A 12,488-nucleotide genomic window follows, 5' to 3' on the forward strand; every position below is an offset into this window, starting at 1 on the left:
CACATGTTGTTACAGATTAAGTCTTGTGTGTTGGTATTTTTTTAATCAAGATTGGTATATTTTAAATAAGTCAAATCCACCCGGGTCCGCCATAAACAAGTCTGGTTGGGGTTTGTCAGCATCTTTGGAACCTTGGAACTCTGAAACCTCTTTTTTTTCTAATTTTTATTTTATTTTTATAAATTTGTTCACAATAATTCATTATATTTAATATTGAAACACCAATCCCAGTACCATGCACCTTCCCACCACCATAGAGGAAAGTGTGTGAAGATTGTTGTATTTCATCCTGAAGCTGTGAAGCCCTTGTATAAGAGATTACAAACATGTATGTTAAACCCCAAAAAATGTGTGCTACTTTTGGTACATCAGTGGAGTAGAGCATTCACAGCTGCACACACCAGGAATTCTGAAAGTTAGAATATGATTATAGAGCAGATTCTCTCATGGGTAAGGCCTGTGTCACTGTCTTCCAAAGGAGGTTTATTTCAGAGTCTCTGGATCTTGGCCATTGATGAGATTACATGGTGCCCGGGGCAGTTTGTGGGTGTGACTGCCAGGCTTCTGAAAACTGGGGATCTGGGGGGAGGAGTCCCAGTCCTGCTCCGAGCAAGTGAGCTTGGATCTGAAACCTTTTGAATGCTGGTCCATGTGACCCCATTTCCCTGCTTGAAGCACACTCCTTCTGATCTCTTCTATCTCCTTCTGTCTCAGGCTTTACAAGACGAACTAGAAAATCGAACGAATCAGGTGCGAAATGTGGAGAAGAAGCTCCAGCATAAGGAGTTGGAGGCCCAGGAGCAGGTAGGCACCTGCCCCCCACAACCCCTACACACACACACACACACACACACACACACACACATGCACGCACACACGCACACATGCACACACACACAGACACGTGTGGTCACTACGTATGCTGGTTTTCACTCTTTGTGCATTGGTTTTAAATGGTATGAGAGTAAATCTGGTAGATAAATTTGAGGAAATTCTGAGCTCATGAAAAGAGGAAACACTGCAGTAAGGCTCCTAGAGAAGCTTTTTTGATCTCTGGAGATTTTTCAAAAAGGATCCCAAGAAGGGCTGGGTCAGTAGGACAGCAGGTAGGAGCATTTTCCTTGCATGCGGCCAACCCGAGTTTGATCCCCGGCACCGCATATGGTTCCTCAAGACTACCAGGAACGCCCCTGAGTGCAGAGCCAGGAGTATGCCCTGGGCACATCCAGGGATGGTCAAAAAGACAAAAAAACAAATAAACAACGACAAAACACCACCAAGTAGGATCCCAAGATAGGACATTGCACAGAAGAATGGCAGAAGTAAGCCCTTCATTGATCTTGAAATTTATTTTTTAGCTCAAAAAAACACCATTTTTTTAATTGAAGTAATATCGCATTGTATCTTTTATAAGTTTCAGGCCAAGGGTGGGGAGGGGGGAATCATTGGGTCATTGAGGCTCCTCATGGTATTTACTACATTAAATTCACCCCTGGCAGTCCAACTCTGTTCATCTTACATTCTTTCATTTAGCCCACTTACCCGCCCCTCCCCCTTCCCTCCTGACAGTCACTTAACCTGACTTAAATTCCGTTTCTTTGGTTTCTCTGTTCCATGTGGGAATGAGTTCATGCAGTGCTTATCTTCTGCCATCTGAACTCTTGCACTCTGCATAACACCTCCACTCTGCCCTTCATCCATGTTGTTGCAATGGTGGGGTTGAGTCTTTTTGATGGATTCATAGTATTCCACTGGCAGGTGTGCCATATCCTCTTTGTTGCCTCATCTGGTGATGGGCACTGAGGTTGCTTTCGGCTCTTTGCTACTGTAAATAATGCTGCAATGAAAGGGGGAGCACATAGATTGCTCCAAATCAGTATTTTGGGTTTGGGGGTTGTGGGAAATGCCCAAAAATGAGATAACTGGGTCATTTGGAATTTCAGTTTTCAGTTATTTTAAGAATTGCCTTCTCCTCCTTCTGCTGCTGCACCAGCCTACATTCCCAGCACCGTGTATAAAGCATCTCCTCTCTCCCTGCCCTCCCACACCCTTGTCTCGTGGACCTTTACTGTTCTCAGAGGGATGAACTCATCAACCAGCAGTTTCGGCTTGTGGGTGCCCAGTTTTCATACTTGCTGAATTGAGTTGCCACCTCTCGTTTCTTCCTGCTCTCTGAGATTATCCTGTGTAATGTCACCTCACTGTCTCATGTGTGATTCTGTAACATCTTGATCTTATCAGATCAGTGGAGGCCTCACCCAGATTGACGGTAGGACTTTGAAAGTGCATTGGTAATCAGTGGACAAGGTTCAGTGAGCCTTCCTCCTATTTACATTTCCTGGACCAACACACAGGGACCTGGTGTGGGACTCTCCTCCTTCCTTTGGCCCAGGTTGGGCCTGCTGTGGCCACTCACATCTGGGTGCCCGTTTCCTTCAAGGAAGAATTCTGGTTCTCTCTGAGTGCCGAGGTACCCGCTTCTTTAAGTCCTTTCCACGTGTGTTTGTGGGTGCGGATGGCACATTCTCTGCTTACTCCCTCCTGGATGGGAAAAAAGACCATTCCCCTTCCCACTGCCCTGCCTAGCGGGATCTGTTCTACGCAGCCCAGAGGAGAGAAACAAGGTCACTTTTCTCTGTAATAGTACTTGCGTGCATTCACATATGTGTATAAAGACATGCGTTATATAGAGCCTGTGTCAAATATCGGGGGGGGGGGGGGAGACAGTAGGTCCCTGGAGTGAAAAATCAAAAAGAACCACCCTGCATCAAATTCCCTCCAGATTCCAGAAGCCACAAAGTAGGCTGCATATCAGTTCATCTTCCCTCCTCAGAGCAATTCAAGGTCATGAGTGCCCGGAACCAACCATGACGCCTCCGAGAGGCTGAGTCATTGGTTCAGGAGACCATCAAGCTGGTCAGCCAAAGCTGTGTATTCGGTCAGACCCCACTTATCTGAACGAAAGCCTTCTCCCCTTTTGTGGCAGCTTTTACATTGCAACATTTCTTTCTCTTTAAAAAGAATTTTTTTTAAATCACCGTGAGATACAGTTACAAGTTTTCATGTTTGAGTTTCAATAATCAAACACCCATCCTCCACCAGTGCACATTCTCCACTACCAGTGTCCTCCATATACCCCCCTTTCCCCCCCTCCCCCTGCCTCCATGGCAGACAATTTCTCCCATACTTCCCCTCTACTTTGGGGCATTATGGTTTGCAATACAGATACTGAGAGGCCATCACATTTGGTCCCTTACCTACTTTTAGCACACATCTCCCATCCCGAACGATTCCTCCAACCATCATTGACTTATTGATCCCTTCTCTATCCCAGCTGCCTTCTCCCCCAGCTCATGAGGCAGGTACCAACTATGGGGCAATATTCCTGGCCCTTGAGGTCACAACATTTCTAGGTGAAATAAAGCAGAGGAGCAAGCTTCGGCAGGGAAGCCCAACGCCCCGCGGCAGAAGACAAATAGCCTTGCAGGCACCCATTCAGGAGCAGGTGCCATTGGCCGGCCCTGGGCCCCAGGAAGGAAAGAACTGAGGAAACTCAGCCAAGCAGATCTGGCCCCGGCAACAGCTGCCGGCTCGGATGGCAGCCTGGTGCTGCAGTGGCATCCACTTGGAGATGTCGCAGCAGGCCTGCTGACCTCTGTCCGCCACCCCCACCCGCACCCCCACCCCCATCCTGGACTTGGGAGAACAGCGGGAAGCCAGCACATACCAGCAGGAAGCCGGGCTCCCCGGAGGACCTGGGTCTCTCCAAGCTGGGATAAAATATGACTTAAGGTAAAAACATTGTTGACATCGTTCTGAGTCATGGCAAAACTTCACACAGAAAAATTCCATGATATATTGAGAGTAGGGAAATGAAGGGAGCCCAAATAAACAACAGAGAAGACTCTAAGAACGACTTTTATTATTATTATTGACATCTTTTTGATCATCAAAGTTGCTTTCATCTTTGTAGTGACAATAGTTCTTTCAAATATTTCATACACTAATTCCTGATATCTACTATTAAGTTGTAGTTGACCAGAGAAATGTCAGGAAATACCGAGGGATACGGCTAAATATTTCAGAATATTTGCAGTCATCAACCACTGGGTTCTTTCCATAAGGCCCTTAGGGTGGGGGGTGAACGGGCCAGGTGCAGCCTGGTAGGTGGTTTGGTGGACAGAGCCAATTGTTTCAGCAAAATTGAAGTGTATAAAGGAGAATGAGCAACATTCATCTATATTTTGTTTAATTAAACTTGCATCTAAATTTGGTCAAGACCTAAGGGCCTTGACCTAGAGACTCCCAAATGAATCTCAGAATAGATTAGCTCCCTACAGATATGTCTCTGGACCCCACTCATAATTTTAGAATTCCAGGAGTATGCGGCCGCAAAAGCAGCCACGCAACTTCTCACGATAGTCATAATAAGCAACAGAAAATAAATTACCTAGCATCTACCTGTGGCAGGAAAGTTCGAAGTAATGGTGTTGGGAAGCTATACTGGGGGTGGGATTGGTGTTGAAATATTGAATGTAATCAATTAAAGTGAACAATCCTATGAAAATAAAATTTTTTAATTAAAATAAATACATTTGACCAATACCCTCCACCCCCTTGCATCTGACAGTAGAAGAAGTAGTCGCAAATAATGTGTGGTCAACCATACTTTTAGGTATGCCAATCTAATGAGCTTCCTGAGGATATTTTAAATTGCTCTGTAGGATTTTCTTTTTTATGACAGTAACAGTAGCAGGCCCAACAGCAGCCGGGCAGAAATGACTGAAACGTGCACAGAACAGCCCCTTAGAACTTTCTTCTCTTGTCTTTTCAACCAAATATTAGTATCCCAATACTAGTTGCGTAAAGAATCCAAATTGAAACTGGCAGAATTACAAAGGACAATTTCCTGGGCTGTTTTTTTTTTTTTTTCAACTTGCTTGTTTCAAAAAAAAAAAAAGTTGAAACTGTCTCTGTTTTTCATTTGAGGGGGGAAAAAAATTCCTGTGTTTTGATTCTATAAAAACAAAAAATGAATGAGGCATTTTAAAAGTTGTGTTTTTAATTAAAAACCAAAGGCTTGGTGGGTGGCATTCCCACTGCCCACTGGGGCCTCTGCCCCCCGCCCCCCCCCCCCTCGCGCTTCACCTTCAGCAGGTCAGTCTCCGAGTGCCCAGAACTGGCTTCACCCTGGGTACAAAGAGTTAATTTGCTCCCGCTGCAGATCCAAGATAACAGGAATAAAATTAGAAAATGCTAATTTTCCTAAGTCAGTCTAAGACACAGGATCCTGCCTGTAATCCACCTAGAGAGAAGCAATTAAAAACCATTATTTGTATCCATCCCCAGAGTTAATAATTTCTCATTCCAGATAAGATCCAAGCAAGAAACCCCATAATTGCAGCCCTGGTGAGGGGGCGGCGGATGGGACAGGCTCATGACTCAAGGAAGCTAACTAACGGGGAGCTGGGAAGCTGACCTGGTCCCGGGCCCCAGCTCTCTGCAGTCTGAAGACCAGACTGTTTCCCTGGGGCCAGGGATGCGCAACCCACCGGCTCCCTCTCAGAGACAGACAGGGATTTTGATTCCTTGTGGTACCCAGTCAGTCGCTGGGTCCTTGCCAGGATTAGCTCTTGAAAAGAGAGGAAAGGATGGGAGCAATAGGACAGTGAGTGGGGCTCTTCTTGCCTTGCATAGAGTCCCACCAGGTCACACCCCATGTCGTCCCCCATGCACGAACAGGAGTGATACCTAAGCACTGAGCCTGGAGTAAGCCTTGAGCATCGTCAGGTGTGGCTCCCTCCTCCCCAAAACTTAAGGAGAAAGAGAGGGAAGGAAGGGAGGAAGGGAGAGAGGGAGGGAGGGAGGGAGGGAGGGAGGGAAGGAAAGGAAGGAAAGAAGGAGGGCAGGAAGAAAAAGAAATAGGCTAAAGATACACTTGGTCTTCCTAATGCTGGGTGATGCACGAGGTGTAGCAGTGTCAGAATTTACCAGCTATGTTGGTAATAATACGCAGATCATCGCCATACACGGAACAGAAATACCTGGAGCCAAGTTGCGCCCTTGAACTGGACAACTTACAGGTGCAGCACTCACAAGACTGCCCTCTCGGTTTCCCTGGAAGAATATTTTTCATTAATTAATTAATTGAGGAAAGTGGCACTTTTTCCCTAGATCTAGGAAAGAAAATCCAATTGCTGTTTCTTCCAGAAGAAAAAAAAAAGAAAGAAAGAGACTGGAGGGAGGGAGGCAGGCTGGGGCCTCACCCAGTGGGCGTCAGGGGCTGCTCTTAGCTCTGTGCTCAGGAGTGGGCCCTGTCAGTACCTGGGGGACCACGTGCGGGGATGGAGATCAAGCCGGACTTTGCCGCCCGCAAGGCCAGCATCTTCCCCATGTCCTACCTCTGCAGCCCCAGGAACATGTCTCTTCCTCTGCGGCCTGGCCTCCTCCAGGCAGGCAGCCCGTACTCAGGGACCGAGAAGCAGCAGAGGAGCCTGCCAGGGGCCACCGTCCAGCTGAGCAGAGGACAGAGGGAAATAGAATGTCCATTCGCGGCTGTGGCTCCAACGTCCTTTTAACCATTCCTTCTGAATGATGCTTGGAAGCCTGGGCTCCCAGGAGGCATTGTTGGGACGGCTGCCTGGCGTCCCTGAGCCCCTCCCAAGGAAAGGAAGGGCCTTGCCAGGAGCAGGCCAGGGTCCCACAGCGTGGGCCTGGCGAGGCACTGACCGGGTGGAACTGTCCCCTCAAGGGAAGCCACTGTTGCAGGGCAGGTCAGAGCATGGCCCGTTGGCTACTGCCGACTCGATCCAGGGGACCCCCCTGCCCCGGGTCTAGGGCCCACCTCTTGTTGCAGCCGCTGGTTGTATACCAAGGCTTAACTGCATGTCCAGACATTGAAGGGCCGAACTGAGCAGGCACAGGAAACCCAGACTTATTTTTGCCCCCCAAGTAGTGCCCAGGGTGAGAGAGTGGGGGGTGGGCCAGACTCACTGTAAATTTCAGCCCCCCGGTGCAAAGGCCCGAAGATGACACGCCATGGGGGGCCCCCGGGACACCCCCAGCAATGCTCACGGGAGCTGTGTGGTGGCGAGAACCGAACCTGGGTCGACCCAGGCCTGCCTGCGCCCTTCCCGCTGTGCTTTCTCCCATCCCAGCCCTCCCCCAGATATTCTTAAATCACAGCCCAGAGTCAGTCACAACAGAGTCAGTCAAGACTGGACTTTCCATCCAGCTTCACAGATGCCCCCCTAAATCCTTAAACCCCCATAAGGAGTCAGTGGAGGAGAGAGTCACGTGACGGAAGACAGACTCAGTTAAGGTGACTGCGAGAGTGTCCCCAACCCTAGCCGGGCCCAGCCCTTCCCAAGACCTGCACCCACCCTAGTAAGAGAATTGCGTGGCTGCCAGTCCCGAGATGCCCCTTGTCTCCACGTGTCATGGGAACTTTCAGGCATGGCCCTGAGCCTCCCATTCCTCGAACATCAGGGCCAGAGGGGACCCCGGGACAGGGGCTTGAGTTTAAAACCCTTCCAAAACGGGCGGGCACTGTCCAGACACCCGCATACGAGGCTCCTCACTCAGAGCAAGCAGGGCCAGGTGAGCCAGGCGGGGGACAGGAGGACATCGGGGAATGGCTGGGTCACAGTGTGCAGGGAACTGAGGCTCTTCCCTGGCCAGAAGGTGCTCCCCAGCAAGAGGAGTGTTAGACCAGTTAGACCAGAAAGTTCTTTGAGGGGAGAGAGCGTTCGCCTTGCACGCGGCCAACCCGGGTTCAATCCCCGGCCTCCCATATGGTCCCCTGAGCACTGCCAAGAGTAATTCCTAAGTGCAGTCAGGAATAATCCCTGTGCATCACTGGGAGGGAGGGAGGGAGGGAGGGAGGGAGGGAGGGAGGAAGGAAGGAAGGAAGGAAGGAAGGAAGGAAGGAAGGAAGGAAGGAAGTTCTTTGACCAGTGAAAGAGTTGGTTGGGATAGACACCCCCTCACTGCCAGCTGCTTTCTCGGGCTGACCAGGACTTGGTGCCAGGCTCAGGGCGGGGCTGGGGGGGGGTTGCAGGCTGGGTGGATGGTGTCTGCCATTCATTCGGGGAGCAGCGTGGGAGGGGGCAGCTCCTGAGACTGTTTCTCCTTTCTGTGGGAAGTGTCACCTGGTGGCATTTTGCCCTTTCAGAAGCTTCATCTGGAAGCAGGAGATCAAGATGAGCCCAGAGTTGAAAGGAAGCCAGCGAAGAGGCTCAGGAACCAGGCTCGCATCTGTAATCGGCCTAGGACTTGCTCTGGCCATAGCCAGAGGGAGGAGGAAGAAAAGGGAGGGAGGGCGGGGAAGGCCAGGAAGAGCCACTTACCATTCAGAGCACCGGATTCTTGGGAGGCCAGAGAAAGGAAGAGGCAGAACAGCCCGACCCAGGTTCCCTCGAGCAGGCAGCTGTGGCTTGGATGGAGCTGATCTCCACTTTTGGCTCAGGGTCCGAGGCGCCAGCAGCCAGCCACGCACTGGGAGACATGAGGCTGAAAACCCAAGTCTAGGAGCCAGACAGGATAGCCCAGTGGGGAGAGGGTGCTTGCCTTGCACACGGCTGACCCGGGTTCTATCCCCAACATCTCCTAGGGTCCCCAAACACTGTCAGGTTTGATTCCTGCAAAGCCAGGACTAAGCCCTGAGCATCGCTAGGTGTAACCAAAAAAAGAAATACACATCTCCCATCTCTAACGATTCTTCCAACCAACATTGTCTTAGTGATCCCTTCTCCATGGAGATGTGTGCTGAAAAGGAGATAAAGGACCAAACATGATAACCTCTCCGTATCTGTATTGCAAACCATAATGCCTCAAAGTAGAGAGAGAGTATGGGGGACATCATCTGCCAAAGAGGCAGGGGTAGGGGTGGGATTGGGGGAATATTGGGGATATTGGTGGTGGAGAATGTGCACTGGTGGAGGGATGGTGTTCGATCATTGTATGACTGAAACTCAAACATGAGAGCTTTGTAACGGTATCATGGTGATTCAATTAAAAAAAAATAAAAGAAACCCTAAGAAAGGACTGAAAAGACAAAAAAGAAGAGGAGGAGGAGGAGGAGGAAAAGGAGAAGAAGGAGGAGGAGGAGGAGGAGGAGGGGGAAGAGGAAGAGGAGGAGGAGAACAAAGAGGAGGAGGAGGGGAGGGGGGAGGAGGAGGAGGAGGAGGGGAGGGGGGAGGAGGAGGAGGAGGAGGAGGAGAAGGAAAGAAGAAGAAAGAAGAAGAAATACAAAGAAAATCAGAGCCCTCATCCCTGCAAGAAAGATCAGTAGACCTAGAAGCAGGTCTGAGTCCCTTGAATTGGGGGATGATCCCATTCATCACGGGGAGAGACAAGGTGGGCAGGGAGAGAATAAAACTCTAGGGTCGGGGTGACCTTGCCCAGAAAGAGCAAAGAGAGAGGGAGGGAGCCCGGGACCTGGCCCAGCCGCTCTCAAGGGACTAGGGAGAGCGAGAGTGGGGAGGGCAACTGTCCTGAGGGTGGGCACTGCAGTGCTTCCTCTCAGACTGGGGGTTCCCTGGGCTTCAGGGCCAGTCTGCCCCCAAGGCCTCCCCCCACCTTCAAGGAAGCTGAATGGCTCTGCAAAGCCTTTCCTGTCGACCACCCCCCACCCCCACCACACCGCCCACCTGGGTCTCAGCTCTCAGAGCTTTTCCATGCTACCTTGGGGAGGGAGCCTCCCAGATAGCCCCTCTGGTATATTTGGGGGAAGGGGGGTAGAGATGAGGTTTGTCCTGTCCCTCCCCCTATCTGAATCCCAAGCCTCATGCCTGCCTAGCCCATGAGGTGCCTAGGAGCAGAGGCAGGGCGGAGGGAGGAGAAGCAGCTCTGGTCCCCCTGGGGAGGTGGAGGCTGGCGTTGACCACCCCCTTCTGCCTGTGAATTGGACTCACCTCACAGGCCCAGAGGCTGCTGTGGGGCCCATCCTGCCCGTATTCCTCGTCATCGGCTTTCCCCAAGCACTCTCTGGCCCAGGACGCTGTAAGCACCGTGTCCCGTCCCCCTCCGTTTCACCAGCGAGGAGGAGAGTCATTGACCCTTTCTCCCTGGCTCCTCTGCTGTCCCCACTCACTGCTCTGGGGACCTGCTTGCACCCACCCCCACCCCAGGCTCCCAGGGCTCCAGCTTGGCCCAGGTTTGCCCATTTTCAAGGTGTCACAGGCAAGTGACAGGGAGTCTGCTTCAAATAGGCACTGTGATAGTCTGGCTCAGCATCCCACATCCACCACTCACCTCTCATCCTAGAGAAAAGCAAATCAATGTCCCCGAAAAAGCAAGTCTGAGGTGGGGATATGGGAGGTGCGGGGGGCGGGGAGGGTGTCTCACTGTGCGACTCCTCCAAGCCTGAGCACCTCCCTGAGCCACCCCCCTCCACCACCTTCCCCCATCCCAGCACCCACCCCACCCCACCCCCCGTCCCCCATCAGATGTTTCTCATCGGACGTTTCTCAGAGACGGGCTCCCGCTCCTGTCTCCACCTGTGGGGAAGATCATCTTTCTCTTTCCTGTTTCCTTATATTCATGGCATCTTCAGGGTTCACCCATGGGGTCCCGGGGCCGGCCAGTCCCCCGTCCCACCTTCCTCTACAGCTGGCCAGGTTGTTTGTGCTTCTCTGTCTCTGCCATGAGACACCATCCTACATAGGCCAGAGCAGAAAGGCACCATCAGCTGCTTCCTCCAGCGGCTTCTTCTGATGGAAAAACTTGGTCCTCTACACTCCTGGTCATCATCTCTCCAGCCTGTTGCCTTAGGTCTTGGATACCCCTCGCTAAACTCCCACACGATGGGCAGTGCCCCCGCCTCTCTGCCCAGGACACCGTCCCAATGCCTGCTCTGTCGTCCCAGAGAACATCCTCACGTCTCCCAATGCCCCGTGTTTTGTGGGGTCATCACACGGGTTTTTCAGAGAACCAACACCTAAACACTCACATTGGTTTGCCCTGCTCCTGTCCCTACAGTCTCGGGCACTACTCAGAGTCACCACCAAGGCTAAGGCGGCGAAGGCAGTTTCCAGAACACCAGGCTGTTCAGACCATCAGTAAAACCGCGCCTGGGACCATTATTAAAAAAGAAAAAAATTGTTGGAGATCTGTCCCTCTCACAGATTTCCAAGCCTTTCATTTCCATCTTCCATAATGGATGTTTAAACTCCGTGGTGTTCAACTGCTGTTGGCCAACTCCTCTGCAGTGAAATCTATTTAAAAAGTACTAACAGCTCGAAACTATGCCCTATCCCAGAGCACATTATGAAAACAGGAATAATAATTGCAACAGAAATACAATTCAAAGGCTTTTATTGACTTTTCATGTTAATGGTTATTATTCTGGCTTGTTTCGAGTAATTTTAATAACCACAGTTTATTTACAAAATTCAGACCCATTTCTTTTGTTCCCATGCCAGCAAAGTGCATTTGTTCCCAGACAGCTGGGATGATACATCACTCTAAAATCTGAGTTGTGAAGAGGGAGAGAACCACATTGAATTTGGGCCACTTCTTATTCTCAGGAACAGACCAAGTACTTGTCTCAGTTTTCAGAAAAACATGCTTGAGACCCGGCATTGGGCCCTTGCAGATTTTCCCTCCAAATCGACCCCTCTTGGAAATGAGCCGTTCACGTCGCGGCGGGGAAAGCCCAACGCTCATGTCCCCCACCCTCACCCTCGCGTCCACTGTGGAACATGATGAACACGGAAGAACATGACCATCTGATCCCCTGGCATTTGGGAAGGAAAGTGAAGGGCTCCGTGTTTTATCACTTGGCTCCTAACGCTTCCGGAGCTTGGGCAGCTCCTGCCGTGCTGGCCTCTTCCCTCAGCCCTGGGCTCTGTTGTCATGTCAAATCCGGGTGTCTGCAGAGCCTCCCCGCGTCCTTGCAGCTGCTTTTCCAGAAAGTGTTTTCCACATTGTTGAAGCTGCCCTTCGTGCATGCAGAGAATTCAGGGGGTGGTGGGGCGGAGGGCGGGGGGAGACAAGGAGAACAGGGTGAGCACCACGAACTTGCATGCACTCTGACCCCGGCTGCCTTGATTCCAAGCCCAGCTGTGCCGCCCCGGGCCTGGCTCATCTTTCACTCTTCGGAGGGACGCGTGTGATGATATCTTCTCACTTCATTGAGTTTAATTTTTGAAAGAGTTTTGGCTTAAGTTGAGTTTTGTCTTTCGGGGAAAAAAAATTTCTTTTCAATATCCCAAATTATTTAACCCAAAGAATTGCTCCAGGTCAGGAAATTCTGGAAACACTTAACAAAAAAAGAAAAAGAAGGAGGAGAAGGATGAAGGAGAAGAAGAAGGAAGAGAAGGAGGAGTAATAAGAGGAAGAAAAAGGAGGAGGAGGAAGAGGAGGACGAGGAAGAGGAAGAGAAAAAAGAGAAGAAGGAGGAGGAGGAAGAAGGAGAAGAAAAAGAAGAAAGAAAAAGAGAAGAAGAGAAGAAGAAGAAGATACAGATGCTGTGTTGTACTATCTTT

At 50.6% G+C, this 12,488-nt stretch overlaps 1 protein-coding gene across 2 annotated transcripts in view; it reads left to right on the top strand.

Annotated features, from left to right (window-relative positions):
• Window positions 1–12,488, top strand: part of CEP112 (centrosomal protein 112) — a 468,287-nt gene that overhangs the window by 429,372 nt on the left and 26,427 nt on the right. For both annotated transcript variants that reach the window (XM_056127155.1, XM_056127154.1), the window contains one exon: window positions 715–804. In XM_056127155.1, coding sequence (XP_055983130.1) covers window positions 715–804 — 90 coding nt within the window. The remainder of the gene's footprint in view (window positions 1–714; window positions 805–12,488) is intronic.

Source organism: Sorex fumeus, unplaced genomic scaffold, assembly GCF_029834395.1.
Source record: "Sorex fumeus unplaced genomic scaffold, SorFum_2.1 ptg000063l, whole genome shotgun sequence".
Lineage (NCBI taxonomy): Eukaryota > Metazoa > Chordata > Mammalia > Eulipotyphla > Soricidae > Sorex > Sorex fumeus.